The sequence below is a fragment of the Poeciliopsis prolifica genome, unplaced genomic scaffold (genome assembly GCF_027474105.1).
Source record: "Poeciliopsis prolifica strain line A6 unplaced genomic scaffold, Auburn_PproV2 SCAFFOLD002, whole genome shotgun sequence".
NCBI classification, from domain to species: domain Eukaryota; kingdom Metazoa; phylum Chordata; class Actinopteri; order Cyprinodontiformes; family Poeciliidae; genus Poeciliopsis; species Poeciliopsis prolifica.
Genome location: NW_026562377.1, coordinates 14,748,058 through 14,773,498, shown reverse-complemented (window position 1 = coordinate 14,773,498; position 25,441 = coordinate 14,748,058). Strand labels below are relative to the sequence as shown.

The following is a 25,441-nucleotide window of genomic DNA, read 5'->3' as shown; positions in this document are numbered from 1 at the left end:
AAACTGCGACTTGTCCAGTTGCTGGAGCTGCAGATATTAGACACATGACAGGTAAAATAAAATGGGCTCATGATAATCTTGGGGGATTAGTCAATCAAATCAATAAATCTAATTTTATTTGTACAGTACGGCAAGGAGGCCGTTCAACATCATAAAAACACAAAAATCAACAACAGAAACGTTATATTTTTCCAAATGCCGTCAATCCACATGAAAATGTTGGTTAGTGTTTCATTTGTTATGGTCCAAAAGCAACTCTAAACACATGGATTTTAGTCTAGATTTGAAGGAACTCAGTGTTTTATGTTCGAATCTTTCTTGATCATTAAAAATGTTACTTTGTTATATATTTCTAGATAAACTCTAAAGAAGATTAAAAAAAGGCTTATGAAGCACTAAAGTGAAGTACACATACCTTAAACTGCTTCTGATCCTACTTTATTACTTTTCACCTGTAAAGAAACAGCATAAATATTCAGAAGGGCTGCTTACAGAGAGGTTGTGGTGCATGTGAGTCTGAGGCTTGCAGAGGGAGGGAGCTGCAGTGTCACAAGTGAAAAGCTCAAAGGAAAATTGAAGCTCCATAATGGAAGCATAATGGGCTTAGTGTCAGAGTCTTGCAGACAACCTGGGGGGAAAGTATGACTGCCGTCAACCTCTCTTACCTCTATCCATTGTAACCGAGGTTCAGGAAGCAACAAGGAGACAACAGTGAGACCAAAACAAGCACCAGAGGAACACCAGCAGCCTAATGGCTGCATGTGGATGGAATTTATAACAGTGAAATGGTCTCCTCTCCTCTTTGTGGGATTGTAGATCATCACATCCAAGACTTGCTTTGAACGTGATGTCTAATGAAGATGGTCTGTTTTTAAGCATTTATTTAAAGTGTAAACTGGCTAAACTGATCAAACTTTGACAGGATAATTCCACACCCCTGAACAGAAATGTATTAAATACTATGACTGATGGAGTCTTCAATTTTTCTCTAGTTTACTAATCCAGACAGTAATGAAGTAGGGACTAGTTCAGGGCACCCTTTGTGTGAGAGGTGCTAAGCTAACAGTTTAATTGGTCTTTATCAAGATATCAATCAAGAGGTAAATTGATACCAAGTAAAAACCAGGAGTTCTGCCATGTTTATAATGTGCTGTGGTGAGGGACACCATGTATCTCGATTCATATTCTCATTAACTTTTGGCAGCTTTAGTGTCCCTGCTGCAAAACCCTGATGCTGCCTCCCCTACACACAACATAGGATGATGTCAAATGCTAACTTTCCAACAAACACAGGGTTTTGCAAGAAGGTTAAAGAGCATTTCTTCCACAACTTTTTCCTGTAACGTTTCTTCTTGCAACTCTTCCATAGGGACCATGTTAGAGTGCATGACTATACTGTGTTCCTTAAGTCCTCATGATGCAGTTTGTTCCCTTGTGTTCAGTAACAAACCTCTGAGTACCTCTCCTGAGCAGTTTAGGGTTTACATCGGTAAATCAGAACATCTATATGAAGAAAAAGTGTAAAACCAGGGGCAGGCTATTACCAGGAAAGGGTTAAAGAGCTATAAGCTGAAAAAAGGTATTTCTCATGCTGTTACTCTAGATTTTACCCTGATATTTTTTAGAGACATAACTTTCAGAAACTGTTCTTCTGTCTCAGGCTTTTCTTCTTCTTTTAGCTTCCACTTTTATAATTATTTTAGCACACACAACACAATATGCAACATTATCAAACAAAAATAGTGGACAGCGAAGTTGAAAAGACCTTCAGATTTTGTTCAAGAAAAAAAAAAAGATGTGAATTCATTTTTTGTGCAGACTACTGTATGCACAATCCAGTTCAATCCGAGGCTGAAGGTCTGGCAGCTTCCCACCAGACATGTTGATAGTTATCTAACACCTTAAGTCGCAGCAGATTTTCAGTGTGACACTGGGCAGAGAGGGGGGTTGAGCATGGGGTCAGAGTGAACTCGTGCATTAGATAGTTAAGGATTAAGCTTTGTCTCAAGTGCTGTGCAGAAAATCTGCTGGGAGATCTTCATGAATGTGTAGTTAAAAATCTGGGTCAAGGTTTAGCGTATTTTCAGTGTGTGTGTTTGAGCCGAGGCTTGACGACAACTAAAGGAGATTTAGACTCCAAAGATGTGTTGGTTATGTTTGGCGAGTCTCCAGATACGTTCCTCTATGACATCATAGTCCAGAGGCAGCGCTGAAAACATGCTGTGTGTTGTTCAGTGTGTTCACTTTAGATATGAATTGGTTACTTTTAAACATGAGCAGTATAATAAAGCTGCAAAATATTATGAACACTCAACAATATATATGTAGCATATACCTGTTGGAGTGATTTTTAGTTGGTCTCAAAAGTGTAGAAATCTATTTAAATTTTTTTTTTTTTACTTTTACCACATCTAATGTGACATTCTGCACAATTCAACTGAATAAAAATTGAAATAATTAAAGTATAACCTAAAACTAATACCATGTTAAAGCATCTTTTGGCTCCACTGTTGTTTTTTTTGGCAGGAATTTATCAATATCCAATATCTCAACCTGATCTCTCTACTATAGCTGGTAACGTTCTCCAAATCTACCAGGTGTTGAGAACATCTTTTGTCAGAAATGAATTAGCTGACCATTGTTTCTGCTTAGGGGCGGGGGTCATTTCCCAACACAACCAAGCAACTGATGGGAGGCCAAGCAAAGCTTCAAGTAAGACTTTAATGATGAAAACTTTTAAATGAATGAAGCATTCCTTAATATATAACAACAGAACCATAAACTAATTCAGAGAAGATGAATGTAGAATAAACATCTGTCAGGTTATCAGGTTTCAGCTGGGAGGCAGGTTGATATGAAGTGTCTGTATGGTGCAGTACTTTATGTTAATAAGTTATGTGATGTTCATTTTTGAGGATAGTTATTAGGACTTTTAGAAGAGCAAACGTCTAAAAGTATTTTCCAAAAGACTTAAAGCTCATAAATCCAGATACAACACATTAAAATTATGTAAAATCATTTCAGTAAAATGTTTCCAAGACATAATCTAGTTTATTAATTTGTCATATGGTCCACATAGATGTTTGTTGAGCAGAAGTTATTCTGGCAATACTTTCCTCAGTACAGCAAAATTATTGTCAATAAATCTTCACTGTCTCGCAGCAACCATCATGTTATCCAGTTCTACTGTACAATCAATATACACTTTTACAAATAACTGAAAACACATGCAATGCCCTTTTTTGTCTTATCAAATGTAACATATATGTTCACAGATGAATTCCAGAAGAGCCGAACATGATATCAGATTCACCTTTAAAACTTGGAAACTAAAGAACAACAAAACAAAATATCTGCATTCCTGGCTTACAAACCGCAGAACCTCGAGAGTCTTTCCAAGGGTCAAGGAGGAGTAATGGGAATGCTGGACAAACGTGTGGAGAAGAGACGAGAGAAGACTTGGATGGTATTATAAATAAACGAGCTAGCCTTTCGGAGCGGTGTACTGGCGCAGGAGTGTGGAGATGGCGCTGGATTCAGTGACCTCCTCGGGAAGAGAGCCCTCCATGTCTTTGATGGATGGGTCAGCGCCGCTATTCAGGAGAAGCTCTACAATGTCAGCAAACTCGCAGGCGGATGCTAGGAAACACAGAGGACATAATGAAGCAGAGGATAGGAGGAGGTGTTGAAAGCAAGTGTTGAGTTTATGAAGAAAGGGAAAAATTTTTTTTTTTTGTAAATTAATACATGAGTTAACTGGAATATAAAGACATGGAGGATTATCAACAAGTCATATAAAAACAGACAACAAGCATGCTTATACAAGCTTTATGTGTTAAGACAGACATATTGCTAAAACATGCATGTTTTAGGTGGTATTCGGCCTGTCATGATTGCAAATTTTGCTAGATGACAAATTGTCCCAGAGCTCATTGCAATAAACGATAAAATTGTTGTTTTGAGACAATTTTCAAGTACTTTAATAGCATTAACGACATAAAAAACACATTCGCAAGGATTAATAAAAAAATTCATTCTATTGAACATTAAAACACTGGAACTGGAAGACAAAAATAAATAAATAAATAAAACAACAGAAAGCACAAGTATAATTAATTATGAAGTCTGTGTTAACAAAATTATCTTTCAAAAAAAGGGATAGTTGAGACCGAAACACCAAACTGAAGACTTTTATCATTCAGTTTTTAGTAAAAAGAGAGAGAAAAGAGAAAAACAATGAATCAAGCAAATAGAAATTATTGAGTTTCTTTTACTTTATTATGTAATTAATTGATTTATTGTTTATTGTGACTGGGCCAGGGGGCATGTTAGAACATTGCAGCTTTGTTGATCTTGTTAATTTACCATCATAACGAGGCTGACCTGCAGAAAATTTGCTAGGACAAAATACCGGTTGGAGTCAAGAAAGATGTAACATTCCATTGTGTGATGACACAAGTAACACTGACAATAAGTAGAGTCCTGTTTTACTGCACAATAAAGCCACTTAACTTAAATAACTTAACACAAAAACATTTGGTGCATTCCTTTTGTTCTTAGAAGTTTGGTTGGAATAAAGATGAGCAAGAAACATAGAAGGGAAAAATAAACAGGAGTATCAATAATTTTTGGTTTCACTTTAGATAGAAAGAGAAAGTTGTTTTATTTTTTATATAATTAACACTTCATATTTTATTCATTAAATATTTAACCATACATGTTTTGCTAAGCTTTTAATAAGATAAAGTTAAGAAATACTTCTTTTAAACTGTAGTAGTGATGGGTGTCTGCTTTGGGTAAACCCACCAAATATCTTTTCAACAACTAGCATTGTTTAATATAGCATATGTAGAGGATTGAAGTTAATGAAAAGCTTATCTGCAGACCCTGCAGTGACACTGGCCTGGACCTGAGCCTCCTTCAAACAATTCATTTCTGCCCCACTGGCAATCTGTGGCCCGCTAAAAGGGTCTTCTCTCTCTCTCCCTGTTTCAGTGCAGAATAAAGAGGAGAACGGACAGCTTGCACTTTCCTAACCCAGTTAGTGAGTCCCATCATTCCTGATGCACCTCTAAACCCTGTGGCACCCCCCACCCCACCACCTCATCTGCTCTCTCCCTCTCCCTCTCTTGTTGTGAGTGCTCTTCTCTGTCAGTATCAATCGCAGGCTCCTTTTAAAAAGCAGACTTTGTGCTGTGCCACGTTCGCTGATGTCAGCAGCTGCAGTGACTGACAGCTAGGCCTTTTAACCTGCAGCCCAGAGGTGGCTGACGGGCCTGGAAGCTGGTGGGAGTCCAAATGCGCGAGATGTGATGATACATCGAAATGCATGTGGGCAAGTAAGCAAATGTGCGTGCATGTATGAATGCGGAGGTGAATGAAGTGTTAAAAGCACAGGGAATCAGCCAAATCAGACGAACCAAGCTCGGCTGCTTTTTCTTTTTTTGCTTTTTACAGCTTTGCTTGCAGCTTTCCTCTTGTTGCTCTAAACAGTATTTTATTCAGCCAGCCGAGTGCGCGCGTGGCGGGTGTCTCGGCTGGGCCTTGAGCCGTAAAAAGTGGCCAGCCCTCAGGGGAGCAGTAGAGGAGGAGAACAATTTATGGTGAGCAGTAAACCCTCAATTAATCACTTGCCAGCCACTGCGGCCCTGTGCAAAGAGAGGTAGGAATGAATTTTCATTCTCTGCTATTTGTCTCTTTGAGTTCATCGCTTATGTTTATTAGTCATCGTTTTATACCACATCCTCAGGGGCTGCTCTGATGAGTGCATGTATATGTGTGTGTATGTAGCCTGCTGGTAGGTGATGCAACATGCCCACTCCAACGCCGCCACGCTGGAGGACAGATGGTGCAGCAGCTCATACACACATGTACGCTCATAAAGAGGCTCAAAGGACGCGAGCACCGCCCAACAGGGACACTTGTGTTGGGGCACGAGAGGGTCAGGGGAGTCTGAGGACCACTGCTGATTTCCTCTGGGAGGTCTGGCGATTATTACACACACAGAAAAGCGCGCACACGCAAACACACACACAGCTTAAGAGGCACACATACAAACCAAAGAACAGAAAGGAATTACAGAGACTTGGTGAAAAAATAGAAAAGTGTGAAAATTAAGATGAGGAATGGAGCAGAGAGTTAGAAGAAATATGATAAATCTGAGACAAATGTGGGCAAAGTGTGTGTGTGTGTGTGCGTGTTTGGGCAAAAAACAAGCTGCTGTACATAAAGGGAGGACGCATGCAGACAACATAATCATGACAATGTACGTTTTTTCAATTGCTGAGATGAATACAAGGGGGCTCCTTACCATAATGTAGCGCTGTCTGCCCTTCATTATCCTGAAAAAGGCAAAACAAGTGTTTACTTCAGCAGACCCATGACAGTGGAGCAATAAAATACTCCAGAGTGAGCAAAATCAGAGAATAATCAGGGTGAGATGCTGCATATTTGCACTGCATATTGCAAAAAAAATTTGAGGTGTCAGTGTGGAGGACATAGTGACTGGTTCTGTTCACTCTATTTTCTCTGGTTATGCTCTCCATTTACTGCTTAATGCTGACATTAACTTGAAATTCTCACTTTGTCTACTTTCCCAAACGGAAGTCTTACTAACACACTTTGAAGTCAAGATCCAGCATGTTATAGACATGTCTCTGCATGGACACATCTCCAGTTATCAAGTGTTCTCTTTATTTTGTCATTGTTCTGCCTTTTTTGTTTATTGTTTTGTGTTTTTACCACGCAAAGCACTTTGAATTGTCTTATTTCTGAACTGTGCTGTCCAAATCGACATGCCTTAACCTTGTTAAAGCAAAGGTCACAGTTAAAGATTGTGTTTACTGTTGGTTATGCTGCTTTTGTCCTGCTATAAAAAGAAAGGGTCACAGTCTCACTATTCAAAGCTGCATTAGAAAGTTGCACATTGTATCTCAACATTTTGGCATCATGTGGTCTCCAATCCTGTGTAGTCTTTGATTTACATTCAGTTGAAACAGTGCCTCTGTGTTTTTGTATCATTTCTGTTCCTTTGTCCTCCAGTACTTTTCAGCAGATTGCTGCTCAAAGTCTGGGTCTGCAGGGTCTAAAATTGACAGTCTGTGTCAGAAAGTGTGCAAAAAATCCAAAAGGGTCTCTCATGTGGACAAGGATGACTGTGTATTTAGAATAGTACAAATTGCATTTGGGGCTAAAGGGTGAGTGGTGGAGACATATTTCTTGTATGAATTGTTTGACTGGGGACAAGGATGAGGAAATGTGTGTGTGCGCAGGTATAATGAAGCAGAATAAATGACAGGCAACATCAACAGCAGATTCACTTCTTAATCATCACTACAAACTGCCTTTGCACCTCATAAGTTAGACAAATGGATCAAACTGTTGCCATTTGTCTGAGAAATGAAGACCTTGAACTTAGCACAGTGTTTTGAAATGGCCAGAAAGACAAATTGATTCGTATTTCGCTAAGGGAATGCAAAAAATGTTGCAGAAAAAAAAATAAACAGAAATAACAACCTCCTGGTATATCAAAAACAAGCAAAGATTACATAAAAGTTTGACACATCACACAATAAGAAGAAAGAAACGGTAAAACTCAAGACATGACAAAAATGAGAGAGCTTTTTTTTTTGACATTTATAAAAATCCTGTATAAATATGTTTTACATCCTGATTTAAAAGCGTCAATCGTTTCTGTGTGTTTTCTGGACAGTTGGATCTAGAGCGGAGGAGCAACTAAACTTGATGTGTTTTAATTTGAGGTTTATATTTGCAACAACTCTTAAATCTATCTTGGTTTTGGACCTTTAGTGGAATAAACAGACAGGAAATAGGAAGAGAGACGAGAGGAAGACTTGCAGGTCTTAGGAATCGAACCCAGCACAGCTGCGTTGAGGATTCTACCCTCTGTATGTGGCACTTGCTCTATTATTAAAAGTGATATTAATTATACATTAAAAAAATATATTTTAGAAACCCACTTGCGCTATCTCAAAATGTCTTACTTTTCTTCAATCCTAACATCTATTGTTTTCAATCTGCCTTTCAGTTTCCTCTTCACTTTCATGTCCTCTCCCTCTCTTTTCCACCTGCCTTCCTCGGCTGGGAGTCAGTGCATTGTGAAACCATTGTTGTGCTTTTCTTCGTCTCTCAGGACCAGCACTTTGGGGACCTGCTTATTGGATTAGCGCCTGGTATTCCCTCTGGGTGGATTTCAGAACACAAATGTGAATCGCCACCGCAGCATGAAAATCAGTGCTGTGATTCAACCAAGAGAGCAATGCTGTCTGTCTGCGGGTAAAAATCATAACTTAAGATGTTCTGCACCAATTGTCCATTTTATTTTTCTGCTATGACATGTGTAAAGTAGAGTTGAGAAAAGTACCTTACAAATGCAGCTTTTAAATAATGACAACACAGATTCTTATGGTAACTATTATAAGAATCTGGTTATAAATATAAAACTTTGAAGGTAGTGGAGAGGGTATTATGTATTGCGTAACTTTTTTGTGTTTCATGTCATGTTATAACGTTACTAAATGGCATCATGGAGGAGCACTGAGCTCATGATGGGCGGAAGAGGGAGCGTTGGAAAGTGGTCTTTATTGCATTTTTAGAATAACTGATAGAAGCATAATTACCCGATTGTGCTATAATACGGCATTATGTTCCTAGAAAATACATGATGTCCCTTCTTTTAAAAAACATTCCTCGTTCTTGTACACATCAAACAAAAGCAAAAACAGTGAGTCAAATCACCTAACGCCATAGCTTTATTTAAAGTGGAAGGGATTACAGTTCCCATGTTAATTTTAAAGCACATTGATCTCACACAGCTTTCTCATACAAAAGAGTAATAATAACAGATTATGAGCATATTTGAAAAGGATTATAGTATATGTTGCCAGTGCAAATGCAGCCTAAAGCCTTCTTGCATGCCTGTGAGGGTCATTCTCCGCAAACTTTAATGCCCCTGGATTCAGGACGGAAGCTTGATGGAATCACAGGAAATTGGATTGTCTTCTATTTGCTTTGGAAGCAGACACTCCCCCTCCGACCCTCTTACCTGCAGTCAACATCCCCCACCCCTCGCTCTCCTGTCTCCGGTGCACCCCTGTTTCCATCCCATTATGGAAGCATGTTGCACCAAACCTCTGCTTTTACATGTCATCCAAAGTTTCCTGTTGCATAACAGAAATGCTGGGCTGGATGTCAGCAGAGAGCTCAATAAAGTACCACAGTGGCGGAGGAGACCCGGCTCAGAGTGCTAGTGTATCGCCCTCATATGGAGGGAGGAGGCGAGAGCAATATGCTTAGAAGCTGCATGGATCTATCAGTCTGATTACAGTTTTGCTGAATTCAGGTCCCACTAATCTATCATTTCTACCACACAAATAATGTGAAGCAAGATGAATGTAAGGAAGAGAAAGTGGATTAGAGGGATATAAAAAGAAGGCAAGCAGTCTTGTGAAAAAAGGAAACACTGTAACTTGTCCAAAGTTGCTTAAAAAAAAAAAGAATTGCAAAGTGACCAAATAATAATTTTAACTTAAAGGAGCATTTTTAATTATTTTAAGAGCAAGAACAGCATAGCTCAAACAACTAACTCTGCAACTCTAACTCTGCAACTCTAACTCAGGCCAGTAAAATTTTACAAATCTTATTTGTATGTATTTTTGAAATACCAAATATACAGCTAGAGGTTCATTATACTTTATTCATTTTCTGAACTTGTGGCTTTAAGCAAATAAAGCTCTAGCATTAACAGAGTTTGGTGTCTAAAAACTCTAAGCTCGACCGCCACATATTTTTTGGACATATCGTAAAACTACACAGAACTAGCACAACAACTTTAGCACTATAATACTTAACACCGTATATAAATTTAACATAATTGTTGCATAACTGTAACAAAACTAAATGATACGCAACAACTTTTGAAATGACAGAAGAATAAGGTTGCGCCATATCATACTACATGCCAACACTCTGTACTGATGAAGAAACACTTCTCTTGGTATGCCGAATGCTTGGACAAGTCACAGTAGGACTGTCCGATCAATTTTCTAATTAATCCAGTTGATAAAGATTGGACAACTTGAGACAACTCTAGACCTAGAATGAAGGATGAGATATTTGTTTTTATTCATTCATTATGAAGACTTCACACTCTCATCAGAATACACAAATAAAATAGAAATAAGACAAAATTTGACAGATTTTTACAGACATCAGCATATGTACCAAAACAATCAGAAGTGAGATGGTAATTGTAAAATTTGGATGCTTAATCATTCTAAAATGTATTAAAGGAACAGTAAAATATTGCTATTATTAAGTTGCAACAACTATCTATTTTAGTAGAGTAAAAATGTTGATGCATACAACATCCTGTCAGAAAATTAAAATACTGCCCAGATTACTCAACTTGCTGAAATTCACTGTAAATAGATTATCTGAACTAATTAAGAGTATAAATAGATATAAATATTACAGTTCACTAAACCTGTAGCATCTCTCAAGAAGAAGAGATAAAGTACACAGATTCTGTTGACAGTTTTGCAAAATCAACCAAAAATAATTTAGTTTGTTTTTCTAGGAACTAACTACCGAGGTGGAATAGGCTTACATACTTGTCTCACTAAAGTGATTTTTCCTGTGGCTCTCTTTTCTTAGCTCATTTTTCTGTGTCGCAGTAAACTTTCTTTGGGCTTTTCTTCCTCTCTTCCCTTCCCGCCTCCTCCTTTTCTCCTCCTGCTGTCCCTGACAGCAACATTAAACAAGTAGGGAAAAATGAACAAGCAATTATGATTTATGATCAATGCATGCAGCAGCTGCTGACTTTTATAATGACAGTGGTTGGGGGACGGAGGATGAATGTGTGTGTGGGTTGGATGAAGGGGAATCAATAGGGGACTGGGATCATTGGTATGCAGATTCCAAGAGATACGGTTATGACGAGTAGGTGCCATTAATCAGAAAGCCGAATGCAGATCAGGATGGAAGAGATGATCCTCCTATACGGCATCATAAGTAAATCTGGAGGAGCGACTACAGAGCCAAAATCAAAAATCATACTTTGTGTGCATTAAAATGCACAGTTTGTGCATGGCAACCAGTTTTTAAAGATACTGTGTTTAAAACATTCAATTAAAACAAAACAAAAAAATAGATAGATAGATAGATAGATAGATAGATAGACAGACAGACAGACAGACAGACAGACAGACAGACAGACAGACAGACAGACAGATAGACAGACAGAGAGATAGATAGATATGTGTGTGTATTATGATTTGTTTTAAGTACTGTACTGTAGTCAAATATTCCCAGGTAAATCTTGTTCAAAGCAACATGCTACATTTATTAGGCAGTAGAACAATTTTTAGACAATGGCAGTGAAATGTGTTATGAGCCAAACCATCAATAAGTCATATCAAAACTCACCTGCTAAAGGTGTTCAGTATGTTCTATATAAAATCATAATCTTATTAAAGATTGCAGTTGACAGAAAATATCTTCTCGCGTAAGTAATAAAGACTGGCATGTTTCAGGTGCTCCAAACATTATAGTAGAATAGAATAGAATAGAATTCAACTTTATAGCTTTCTTAACCTAAATAAATTCCATGTTAAGTTACATATCTTTATTATCCTGTTGGATATCAGGTACGGAAAAAGATTCTGACATCTATATGGCTTAACTTTTATTAACTATATAAGGTGTTGGCATATAAATACGGCAGCCATCATATCAAAAATAAAAAGTCTTTATCAATGCGTTTCTGAAAGTAGGTTAGACATAGTCTTGCACATGAATTTGCCCTTTGTATCTATGTGCAGTTATCCTGCTGGTGAGTGTTTAAAAAGGCCCCCTCTTAAAAGGATCTGGGGCCAGCTGTAATCAGATTTAGGCATCTGTCTGTGTGCAGGGAGAGGTGAGTTTAACCATTCATTATGTGAGCGCTGCCACCCACGGCCAGATTAGCCTGACACCAAACTCCCTGTCCTTCACATCCAGGAAGTGTCCTTCACTTGCCTGGAACTTCACCCTGCCCCCTCTGATTCAAACCACCAAAGAGAAAAAAAAAATAAATAAATAAAAATACACAACTTCTATATACCAATAAAAATCTATTGGATGTTTTGGATACTTTTCGTTGGTGTCTTCTTGATGGAAATGCATCCCTGTAAAAACCCTGCCAGTCTAGGACAATAGCAATGCTTTATCCAGGACAGGTTTATTGAAATATCTTGAACACGTCATTTTGACTTTCTTGTCCCACCAAACAAAAGAAACTGGGATTTCATCAAATTTGCTTCTCGTTCTTATTTCTTCATGCACATCTTCCCCCAACATTTTTTTCTTCCCCTTCCATGTCACTAGGCTTGCTTATCCTCATGGGACACCTTAGCCTCCATTAAAGCCATCAAAAGAGGAGGATAGGGCTGAGGCTCAGAATTAACCTCACCAGAGGCCCCGTCTGTCCTCCTGCGGCTCATCGATGATGTTTAAAAAGAAATATATGAAATAAATAAATACATAAAAGAGTGTAATATGAAAATCAATGCCAGCAGTGGGGGCTGTGGCTGAGGCATTTGGAGAGAGGGACTCATAAAGCTGAGTACTGCAGGAGACTGATGGAAGGCTAAACACTTACTTTGTTTATTCTCTCTCCTCAGCCCTGTCCCCTCCCCTGGCTGTCTGAATCCAGCTCACACTCCCTCACTCTGCCCCCTCTCTCTGTCTGAAACAGTCGAGGACAGCTTTAATGCGCCTGACAATTTATGTGGATGGTTAAGAACGATGGAAATCAAATAGTTGAGTGTAGGCAAGGCCCAGTGAGTGGCCAATAAGAAAGAAACAACAGCTGATGATGGCAAAGAGGACTGTTACCTGCTTGAATGGCTCTTTAGGCTGCACTATTACTGTCAAGTTGCTGGCTCTTTTCTGAGTGCTCATATTATAAATTCATAACTGTTTCTGTGTCTGATAGGCGCTTTTAACACAGCTTGGCAACAGCTTTCTCATTTCATCGAGTTGGACTAATGTGCAGCAAGTACTAAATATGAATCCTGTAAGAGCAGCTTACAGTGTCACTTCTAAAATGTCAAAGGCGGTTAGAGGTGAATATTGTGCCTTTTGTGTGGTTGTATGAACTTTTATAGAGGTATGTGTTCATTCCTGCTTCCTCAGAAAGAACCATCTTAAGCTCAACCAATGTCGCATAGAAACCAGAACAGCTGCTAAGCAGCAAAACTGCCGTTCTTGCATCAGCTAATCTTAGTGTTCAAATAAATGGCTTGGCAGGAACGCGGCCTATTAAAATAAAAATTTTAGACTGATTTAGATTGAGCATAATATTTTGCACTTTGAATCTGCAAGACTCCTTAGCTATAAATCCATCTTTAATGGAATTAGACCTTCACAAACCTAAATATTAAGCTAAAAATAATACTTATGTCTAACAGTTAATAATGTTCACTCGGATGTAAGTGGAGAAGAAAAACTTTGAACAGCAAAAATAGCTAAATCATTCCATTACAAATCTTGCAATTTAAATATTATGAGTATCAAACAACAATAAAGTGTTCTTCTCTGTATACAACAAACAATACAATGGTGTCCATCTCAGAAACATTGATATACTCTTTAGGTTTGGCAACTTAAAAGTCCAAGCATTTTTTTTATGTTACAAAGACACCATAAAAACTAAAGCAGGGCCTACAATGCATTGTTTCATGTCAGTATTATGCCATTCTTCTCCAGAGATTTACATTTTTTTAAGAATAGCTTTACAGTTAAACCTCCAGATGATTGATTGATTGATTGATTGATGGATGGATGGATGGATGATGGATGGATGGATGGATGATGGATGGATGGATGGATGGATGGATGGATGATGGATGGATGGATGGATGGATGATGGATGGATGGATGGATGGATGGATGGATGGATGGATGGATGGATGGATGGATGGATGGATGGATGGATGGATGGATGGATGGATGGATGGATGGATGGATGGATGGATGGATGGATGGATGGATGGATGGATGGATGGATGGATGGATGGATGGATGGATGATGGATGGATGGATGGATGGATGGGATGGATGGATGGATGGATGGATGGGATGGATGGATGGATGGATGATGGATGGGATGGATGGATGGATGGATGGATGGATGGATGGATGGATGGATGGATGGATGGATGGATGGATGGATGGATGGATGGATGGATGGATGGATGGATGGATGGATGGATGGATGGATGGATGGATGGATGGATGGATGGATGGGATGGATGGATGGATGGATGGATGGATGGATGGATGGATGGATGGATGGATGGATGGATGGATGGATGGAATGGATGGATGGATGGATGGATGGATGGATGGATGGATGGATGGATGGATGGATGGATGGATGGATGATGATGGATGGATGGATGGATGGATGGATGGATGGATGGATGGATGGATGGATGGATGGATGGATGGATGGATGGATGGATGGATGGATGATGGATGGATGGATGGATGGATGGATGGATGGATGGATGGATGGATGGATGGATGGATGGATGGATGGATGGATGGATGGATGGATGGATGGATGGATGGATGGATGGATGATGGATGGATGGATGGATGGATGGATGGATGGATGGATGGATGGATGGATGGATGATGGATGGATGGATGGATGGATGGATGGATGGATGGATGGATGGATGGATGGATGGATGGATGGATGGATGGATGGATGGATGGATGGATGGATGGATGGATGGATGGATGGATGGATGGATGGATGGATGGATGGATGGATGGATGGATGGATGGATGGATGGATGGATGGATGGATGGATGGATGGATGGATGGATGGATGGATGGATGGATGGATGGATGGATGGATGGATGGATGGATGGATGGATGGATGGATGGATGGATGGATGGATGATGGATGGATGGATGGATGGATGGATGGATGGATGGATGGATGGATGGATGGATGGATGGATGGATGGATGGATGGATGGATGGATGGATGGATGATGGATGGATGGATGGATGGATGGATGGATGGATGGATGGATGGATGGATGGATGGATGGATGGATGATGGATGGATGGATGGATGGATGGGGATGGATGGATGGATGGATGGATGGATGGATGGATGGATGGATGGATGGATGATGGATGGATGGATGGATGGATGGATGGATGATGGATGGATGGATGGATGGATGGATGGATGGATGGATGGATGGATGGATGGATGGATGGATGGATGGATGGATGGATGGATGGATGGATGGATGGATGGATGGATGGATGGATGGAAAGAATTGACAAGTAGATGGATAATTCCACCCAGGATAATGTATCCTGGGTGGAATGATAGATAATTAAAGGATGGAGGGATGGATAAACAGAAAAATTGACAAATGGATAGATCAATGGATATGAGGGTTGAACTGATGATTGACACACAAACGACAGACAGATGAATAACAGGAGAGGTGGACTAATCAACGGATGGATCATTATGTTTCAAGAAAGATGGGAAGTTAGCTTGTATTACTTCGTCATGGATTGGCACACACACAAATATATATAAAATAATATTTTTTTTCTTATGACTTCTTCCACCTGGTGTATTTTGCACAGGCTCTTCTGTCTAATTCTCTAATTTCCTCTATTTTTCTCTAACTGGGACATTTTAAACTGCTACATTTCAGGAGAGGAGACTCTTGGCATCACTTGCTGCCTACCAGCCAGTGAGCGCACGAAACATCTAGAAAAATCCCTTCATTTACCATGTCCCCCTTTATCCGTGTCGGCTACTGGTACACAAACAATCGGGGTCTGTTGTAGACCTGAGACGTTCACACAAATCCAGCAATTCAAGAGGTGAGCAGAGAGAGATGTGAATTTTTTTTTCCAGTTTAGAACATAAAGTTTGATAAATTATGTTTTATTTCTCTGATTTACTGTTTTGTACAATTACAACTGGCTGCAGAAAGCCTCTTTCAGGCTCTTTCAGCAAAGATAGGGTAGAAGTGCAGTGCTTACAAACAGCATCTGCTTAGTCTGCATCTAAATGTGCTGTTATGGATTTTCTTTGCCTTTCTATGGAGCCATCACATTATTGTCCTTATATATATTGGCATGTAAATATGCTATAAAATGTATCATTTCTTTAAGGCGATATAGAGAAATGGAATAAAGAAAACAAAAACCTAAATCGCAACTTAACTTTTCCAGTTGCCTAACTTAAAAAGGCAAATGTGAAATGTGAGAATAGAGATCATGAAATACTTACCATTATTTTTCCATCACTTTTATTTTACATCTCATTTTGATGTACATTTTCAGAAGCTTTCAGCTGCTTAAGTTCCCACCTTCCTGCCTTTCCTCTCTTGATGACCCTTTACATTCAAGACGATGGGATGCACAATTACTCACACACAAACACACATGCACACACACAGTTATGACGAATCTTGCTGGATATTTGTTATGACTGGACTGACTGAGCCATTAGTTATAGAAGGCAGTGCTGGGAAAGGGGAGGGATACAAATGTGTAATAATGCCTCCGCCATAGAATTTCAATCAGCCACCAAGGTGTGTGTTGGCCGATTTTATCACACAAACAGTTGATACCATTTCAGGTGAGAGGATTAGGTCATCTCTGTTTGCCAAGAAACAGCCTGAGCTTTACCTGAACATCTCATCTGCACGCAATCTATGCAAAAGTTTAAAAAAATACTTCTTAGTTTTTTCTTAAACATCAAAATGGAATTTACTTAATACTGATCAACTTACAACATACCCGCTTATATCACTTAATATAAGCGGGTATATCACTTAATTCAACTGGAATAACACCTGAAATGGTATCCTAACAAATTAGGTACCATTTCAGGTATACTGGATCCGACATCTGTGTCCAATAATGAGACTGTTGGCGGTGTCTTGGTTGGTTAGTGTACCATTGGGATGAAGGAGAATGTGCTCAAGTTGCTCAGCTTTTAACACAACATCCTGCAAAACTGCGCAATGCTTTAACCTGAATCCAACAATAAGAAATTTCACACTATCAGTGCTTTAACATTATCATATTTAACTTGGCTCATTGGGAACTACCATGAAGAGTTAAATCTGTAATGGTTTATACATTAGCTTATGATTTGTTTTCAATAAATGGTTATCTTTGGGCAACAAAATCAGGGGCTGAGAATCTCTGGGCAACTATGGGTGAACAATGTTTAAATCCTCTAAAACTTTAAAAAGTTTTTCCATATTTACAAATGTCAGAATGGAAGGTCCCATAGAAACACCCAATTTTGATGAAATGGTTAAAACCCAACTGGCAGATTATTTTTAGGAGGATCCCAGTTCATCAGTAAACACTTATTTTGACTTGTCAGCTTCATCTTGTGTAACTTTTCATTTCTCAAGGATCCAGTCTCTTGCTACATTGAAACATTTCCATAATTTTATTGATTGAATGGACTACATACTATATTATTCACAGTTAACAGATGTCAACATAATTTAAAATCTGTTTTTGTTTCTCAATTGGAAGTACTCCAGAATCAGTGCTTCTGTGTTTAGTCTGGTTTTTTCCTGGACAAACCCATTTATGAAGATTTTGATAAACTGAATCCTATGATAATTTGGATTGAACAGGACTCAATGTAAATTAATCAGAATTTAACTTTAAGGCTGGACTTAAAGTCCAATTTGACCAATTTTAATTCTATTTAAATGGATAACAATTTGATCAGTTGGCTTTGCAAAATGCCTTAACGCAGATTTGTTGCGAAGACTGAATTGTACTGAACTAGAAGATTCAGGACAGTATTCTGCACTCCTAAAAATGTCAAATGAGGAAACTTTATAAGAAGGGCAGTCTTCCAACACTCCAGCAGAGTGTTGGACCAGGGCTTTATGCAGTGTGCTATGATCCAACACCTTACAGACACATTGCTTCTTTTTTATTTGCTTGCCAAAAAAATATTGATATACACAGATTTGAAAATGCAATGATAAAAGTCTTGAAAGACCTATTTGACACACACACGCACACGCACACACACACAATAAAACTGTCCACATTTCTGTAAGGGGTTCAAGTGCAAACTGTGTGCATGAGATTTGTTGTGTATTCACCAACTGAAGGCCACCCAGTCAGATATTTATTACTATTGATCTAGCTGGTCCTGGCTGGAGACTTTTGTTCGTTCGGCTTGAGGCTCTGACCTCAATTAAGTTATGAATTTCTATCTGATAGACTGTGAGTGCTTGGGGCCTGCCGTGGCTGAGCCACCACGCTGGATTAATTAGAATTAGCGGTGCTGCGAGTCGCTCTCCCTGCCTCATGGATCATGTTGTTTTAATACAAAGCAGGGGCAAAGGCAGGGAGGGTTGGATTGAAGGGAACCGGGGTGCGGGGGCAGGGCAGAGTTATGAGGAGAGGAGAAACAGAGTCGTGCAAAATGCCAAAAAAAAAAAAAAAGAAAAAAAGCCGGAACAAGTAGAAGCATGTAACACACAGACATGTGTTTAACACCAGCGCTGCCTTTTCTTCCCATCAGCCCCCCTTTACGTCAAACCTCAATATTTCCTTCCTTCCTGGCATTGTGTTGCTGTTGGGTTAACCTGTCTCTCACCTGTCTATCCTCTTTGTCAGCCTAATCCCCACTCTCTGTCACACAGCCTCTCTGTAATCACAGACTGACTCACGCATTGTGAATGTCTTCATTTGACCATTTTTGGCCATTGTTATCACCTGCAGCATTACAGACCCAAAGCACCCAAAGCAGGGCCTTTTTTAACCCCGTTTCATATTAATTGGCATGTGATATCTTCAAATGCATATCTCCATAGTAATCCTAAGGCTTGATGGTAAGGTTAGAAGAGAGGTTGGGATTTCCAACTGGAAAACAAAAACATGTGTGAGGGACAAAGTGAATGTGTGGGTGTGAGAGCGTGCATAGATTTGGGATTACTGCAGCTGGACAGCAATGACCACCAGCAGAGCAAACTCACACACTTGTGTTGTGTAGACTTTCCACTGACAAAAAGCATTCCCAAGCTTCTCACCTTCACCTTTGATCATTATATTTATATATCTAAATATCTCAGCCAAATGTAATTACAACACACATATCAGTAATGTCACCGTGAAAACAAACATGTCCAATTAAATATCCTTTAGACCTAAACCATACTTTACCGAAGGCATCCTATTATTTTGCTAAACCCAGCAAGATGTTGCACATTTTCTACAAATTTGTTGTTGCGAGTGTAATGTCTTGTCATCAGGCGTTTCTTCAGAGCTGCTGTACTACTGACTCCTTCTGGCCCTCAGCCATTAGCATCTAGAACAATTCTCAGAAGAGACCTTTATAATATAAGTTACAGCAACATTTAATCTACATTTGGGGTTAATAATGTATTTTTGAACTGAATTTGAATTTTGTTCTCAAGGAAAATTGTTTACTGTTCTCCTTTCAGGTTTTATTGATGCACAGAACAGCTTTTTACCCAAATTAGTCTATTTTTTGCAATCAACTGAGTAGTTTTGTTTGCTTGATTTTTTTAATCCTTTTGAGACACAGTAGCATCTTTTCCTCTACATCAAGAAGTGTATTTATACATGGTTGTTCAGTTTAATAAAAAGCCAAGCATCAAGCACAGTTAGTAAACTTTGTGTCTGTGTTGTTTCTCTAGTTGAAGACACGCATCTCTTCTTGGTAAATAACGATTAAATTAAAAAGTTTATAATAGATATAGCTGCCTGTAAATATGCTTCTAACATGAGCAAGCCTTCCAGCTATTTTGGAAGATAATATAATCTTGACATTCTTGAATATTCAATTTGACCTGTTCCCAAAAAAAAAACTTTACAATTTTATATATATATAATATATATATATATATATATAAAAAAAATAAATAAAAAAATTCCCTTCTCACCCACCGCGGGTGGTTCTTATCCTCTGAGCTCGGGTCCTCTACCAGAGGCCTGGGAGCTTGAGGGTTCTGCGCAGTATCTTGGCTGTGCCAAGGACTGCACATTTCTGGACTGAGATGTCTGATATTGTTCCTGGGATCTGTTGTAGCCACTGCTCCAGTTTGGGGGTTACTGCCCGAGGGCCCCGATGACCACAGGCACCACTGTGGTCTTCACCTTCCAGGCCCTCTCCAGTTCTTCCCTGAGGCCCTGGTATTTCTCCAGTTTCTCGTGCTCCTTTTTCCTGATGTTGCAATCACTTGGTATTGCTACATCAACCACAACGGCTTTCCTCTGTTGTTTATCCACTAGGACAATGTCTGGTTGGTTCACCATTACCATTTTGTCTGTCTGGATCTGGAAGTCCCACAGGATCTTAGCTCTGGCGTTCTCCACCACCTTTGGGGGTTTTTCCCACTTTGATCTCGGGGTTTCCAGTCCATATTCTGCACAGATGTTTCTGTACACTATGCCTGCCACTTGGTTATGTCGCTCCATGTACGCTTTCCCTGCCAGTATCTTGCACCCTGCTGTTATGTGCTGGACTGTCTCAGGGGCCTCCTTGCACAACCTACACCTTGGGTCTTGTCTGGTGTGGTAGATCTGGGCCTCTATTGCTCTGGTGTTTAGGGCCTGTTCCTGGGCGGCCAGGATGAGGGCCTCTGTGCTGTCCTTGAGTCCAGCTTTTTCCAGCCATTGGTAGGATTTACTGATATCAGCCACTTGGGTTATTTGCTGGTGGTACATCCCATGTAGGGGCTTGTCCTCCCATGATGGTATCTCTGGTACCTCAACCTCCGTTCCCTGTTATCTGAGACATTCACTGAGCACATTGTCTGTTGAGGCTTTGTCCCTGATGTATTTATGGATCTTAGTTGTTTCGTCCTGGACAGTGGTTCTCACACTCACTAGTCCTCTGCCTCCTTCCTTGCGGCTCGTGTACAGTCTCAGGGTGCTGGATTTGGGGTGGAACCCTCCATGCATGGTTAGTAGCTTTCTAGTCTTAATATCTGTGGCTTTTATCTCCTCCTTTGGCCAGCTAATTATTCCAGCAGGGTATCTGATTACTGGCAGGGCATAGCTGTTTATCGCACGGATTTTGTTCTTGCCATTGAGCTGGCTTCTCAGGACTTGCCTTATTCGTTGGAGGTATTTAGCTGTGGCTCCTTTCCTTGTGGCCTCATCGAGGTTGCCATTTGCTTGTGGTATACCTAGGTACTTGTAACTGTCCTCTATGTCTGCTATTGTTCCTTGTGGGAGTGAGACTCCTTCTGTGCGGATCACCTTCCCCCTCTTTGTGATCAGCCGACCACACTTCTCTAGTCCGAATGACATCCCAATATCAGTGCTGTAGATCCTGGTGGTGTGGATCAGTGAGTCGATGTCTCGCTCACTCTTGGCATACAGCTTGATGTCATCCATGTAGCCAGTCTTGTTGATAATTTGGCTGAGGGGGTTCAGGCCTATGCAGAACAGTAGCGGGGACAGAGCATCTCCTTGGTATATGCCACATTTGATGGACACTTGTGCAAGTGGTTTGCAGTTGGCTTCAAGGGTGGTTTTCCACAGCTTCATCGAGTTTGCAATGAAGGCTCTCAGAATCTGTTGATGTTATACATCTCTAGGCATTCAATGATCCAAGTATGCGCATTGAGTCATAGGCTTTCTTGTAATCGATCCAAGCCATGCACAGGTTGGTGTGTCGGGTTTTGCAGTCTCGGGCAACTGTGCGGTCTACGAGGAGTTGGTGTTTGGCTCCTCTGGTATTTACACGATACCCTTCTGTGCCGTGCTCATGTGTTTATCCATGTGTTTGCTTATCTTGGCCGCAATGATGCCGACATGAGCTTCCAGGTTGTGGAGAGGCAGTTATTGGTCGGTAGTTGGGTGGGACTGGACCCTTTGATGGATCCTTCTGGATTAGGATTGTCCGCCCTTCAGTTAACCACTTTGGTGAGTCCCACTTGGGTGAGTCCCACTTTGTAGCAGCTGGTTCATTTGGGCTGCCAGTCGCTCATGGAGAGCAGTGAGTTTCTTTAGCCAGTAGGCATGGATCATGTCAGGCCCTGGTGCTGTCCAGTTTTCATGCCTGAGACTCTTTCTTGAACATCTGTCGCAGTGATGGTTACCGGGGCTTGCTCAGGGAGGTTGCTGTGGTCCTCTCGTAGAGAGATCAGCCACTGTGCATTGCTGTTGTGGGACGCCTCCCTTTCCCATATGCCTTTCCAGTATTGTTCAGTCTCCAGCCTTGGTGGGTCTGCTCCAGTACTTTCTGGGTACTGGTCTTTTCATTGTACCCTTGTGGAGCTCTGACAGTTGGCTCACTTCCCTCCTTGTTACCTTGATTTTAGCCTCAAACCGTCTTTTCCATGGTGGGTATTGGGTCTCATGGTTGCTCTTATAGCCAAGTATCTCAAGGATCACTGATGCTGAGTTGTAGATCAGCTCATTGGTTTCTGTTATGGTGTTGGTAGGGATCGTTCTCAATGCTGCATTCACATTCTCAATGAGACTTTCTGATGGTACTTCACTCAGCCGTTGTAATTGGCGCCGGGGAGGCCTGGTTGTCATTCGGGTCATGATTCCTCTCTCAGGTCAGCAGCTGTCTCGTTCAGTCTGTTTCGCTCATTGGGCCGTGTATCCCCTCACTGGGTGGGGACTTGTAGTTAAGTCCCCACAGTCCTGACATCCGGGTTCCTCCCTTTTGCCGTAGCATTTGTGTTGTATCTCGTCAATCTCAAGTTGTGATAGCAGTTTGCCGTTTGCGGATGTTGGAACACTACTAGTGTTTAGCGCTTAGTGTTGACTGGGGATGTCGAAGTAACCATTCCTTCCCCAGTCTTTGCATGTAACCTCTCTCACTAGGGTTACTTGAGTAGTAGCATTCCAACAGATCCACATTTTCATCTCTCGCCCATTTCCGTCTTGTTCCAGTAGCCCATTTGTCATCAAGGTGCTCTGGTTCCCCAACACCTGACGCAGACCTTGTTTGGCCGGCGACGTCTGAGCCGGCATGTTACGCAACTTAGTATCTCTCATGGTATGAGGTAGGCAGTAGCTTGAAGGGTCTTGCCTAAGGACCCAGACTGGATTCGAACCCTGCCCTCTCGGGTGATATACTGATGCCTTATGTATTGAGCTATCCAGTCAGCTATATATATATATATATATATATATATATATATATATATATATATTATATATATAATATATATATATATATATTATATATGTAGATCTGCTGTAGTTTAGATATTTCTCATTTAGATACAGCTGTAGTTAGTAACAGTTAGTTATATAACTGAGCAAACTGAAATGTTTTAGAACGTTCTAAACATAATATGGTGTAATAAAAACCAATGACATTACTGACAAAATCAAAGCGCCTCTACAACAAATTCAATAGAACTACAAGTCAACAGCTCTGTTAAGACAATTAAGAACACAACCCTTGTTTTTAGCAGTCTGTGCTAAAATGAATGAAGCGCAAAAACACACAGGTTGCCCTATATTTACTGGCACTCCTGATAAATATGTGTAAAAATGTTTATAAAAAGGACAAACTAATAAAAACTTGTCATCATCGCCATTCAGATTAACAAACATAAAGTAAAAAAAAAAAACCTGGACCTGTGAACAGAGGTGGACCAGGACCGACCACCATGCAGTCAAATCTGTGAAGCTCACTGTTAGAGAATGCAACTGCTGTTACTTAAAGGTTTCTGCACACATTACCCAGGGGAGTTTTAAGGACGTTTGGGTTCATCTAAGCATATTTCAATAATACCTGCAAGAAACTGCAGCTGGATGGTTTGAAAATAATCACACCAACACCAAACTTTTAAATCTTAATTACTTATGATCTTTTTGCTGAATGGATCAGGTTTTCCATGTTGCTTTAGAATGAAGGCATGTTGGATATTTACACTCTACTATTCATTATTATATACTCTGGTCTGAACAACAGGTCAATTATTTAAACTTCAGTTTACAGCGTTTTGTGAATTAAGGTTTTACTGCCTCTGTACCCCACGGTTGGTGAAGCCTGCCCCACTTTTTCAGGGAGTATTAGCTGCGGGAACATGGTGAGGTTTAATGTACCGTACAAACACCAGAGCCAGCTCTGCAGCTGGCAGGTGGCCGATCTGTGATCTGCGTATTCAAACTCACGCAGCTACCTATTGTGGTCCCTTGATCCTGGATTAACTATCAAACAAGCTCTTAATGCAGGTTACCAGGGTTTGGGAACAATTCGCTAAAACAATCAGTTGATTACTTTCCAACGATTTTCCTCCTCTGCCAAGCAAATAATAATACTTTTTGTTTTAACTCCTAAGCCCCCCCCCTGTTTTAATCAACAAATTAAGCATAAATCATGTTTGATCTTTATTTACTGGTTGCTCAGCAGTTGGTAGAGGTCAAGGGAGATTACTGGATGCTTTAATAGCCCGAAAACAAGCCAAACATTCCTCTGTTTCTCTCATGGACATGTACAACCATAAAGTGTCTTTGTTTCATGTCAGAGGCTTTGGGGGAAAAGGACACATGTATAAAAGCCTTTATTACATTTTTTTATCTTCCCTATCTCACTTGATTTATTTTGGCTCCTTTCAAAGTAGAGGATTTTCAAACATGTTCTAATTAGAAGTATATTGTTTGATAAGCTAAACATAGTGAGATAATTGGCATCTTGACAGTGATATGATTTAGCTGATTGTATTTTGTTCTCTGCCACCACATAAATCTGTCCCCAGTAACTCCAATTACAATTTTTTTTAATATTTAGTCTCCTTCACTGGACAGTTCCTCAGACACCTGAGAGAGCAACAGGTGGAAAGTTCCCAATGACCTGAATTAATGAAGAGATCAGTGCTTTGATGTCCGATGAAAGTTCACTTTAAAAAAATAACAACAAAAATCTCCTGAAGTTTTCCATGAATGGACAGTTACAAAAAACTCTTCATAGGATCATTAAAATTAAAATGTGGTGTCAAGCATGCCCTGTGACATATATTGCACAGGGCTAATTGTCATTCTAAGTCTTACTCTTTAAAGAGAGAGAGAGAAAAAAAAGCAAAAATAGGTAATATTGTGTGCAACAAGCACTTGAAGCCTACAGCTAAATTAGTGGGAACGTCTCCTATATATGACTACAGAAAAAGCATGTATATTTTTATCACAGTAATAATTAATGCCATACCACAATAGCAAAGGCAGGAATGTTGCTTAAATAAAAATGATTCTAAAATGTATATTTTCTGCTTTAACTTTTTTGTAAAAGTATTGTGATACTGTCATATTTTCACTCAAAGTTGGCATAATGTGAGACTCTAATATCAGCCAATTTTCACATTAATTAGAAATAAATTACTGTGAATGTGTTACGTTTTGAAAGG

General features: G+C 39.9%; 1 protein-coding gene across 1 annotated transcript in view; it reads right to left on the bottom strand.

Annotated features, from left to right (window-relative positions):
- Positions 1 to 2,702: 2,702 nt before the first annotated feature.
- acbd6 (acyl-CoA binding domain containing 6) overlaps positions 2,703 to 25,441 on the bottom strand; it is a 36,618-nt gene continuing 13,879 nt past the window's right edge. The window contains exons 7-8 of the mRNA XM_055020573.1: positions 6,311 to 6,341; positions 2,703 to 3,639 (exon numbers count right to left, since the gene is read on the bottom strand). Of these exons, the coding sequence (XP_054876548.1) occupies positions 3,485 to 3,639; positions 6,311 to 6,341 (186 nt within the window). The 3' untranslated portion in view covers positions 2,703 to 3,484. The remainder of the gene's footprint in view (positions 3,640 to 6,310; positions 6,342 to 25,441) is intronic.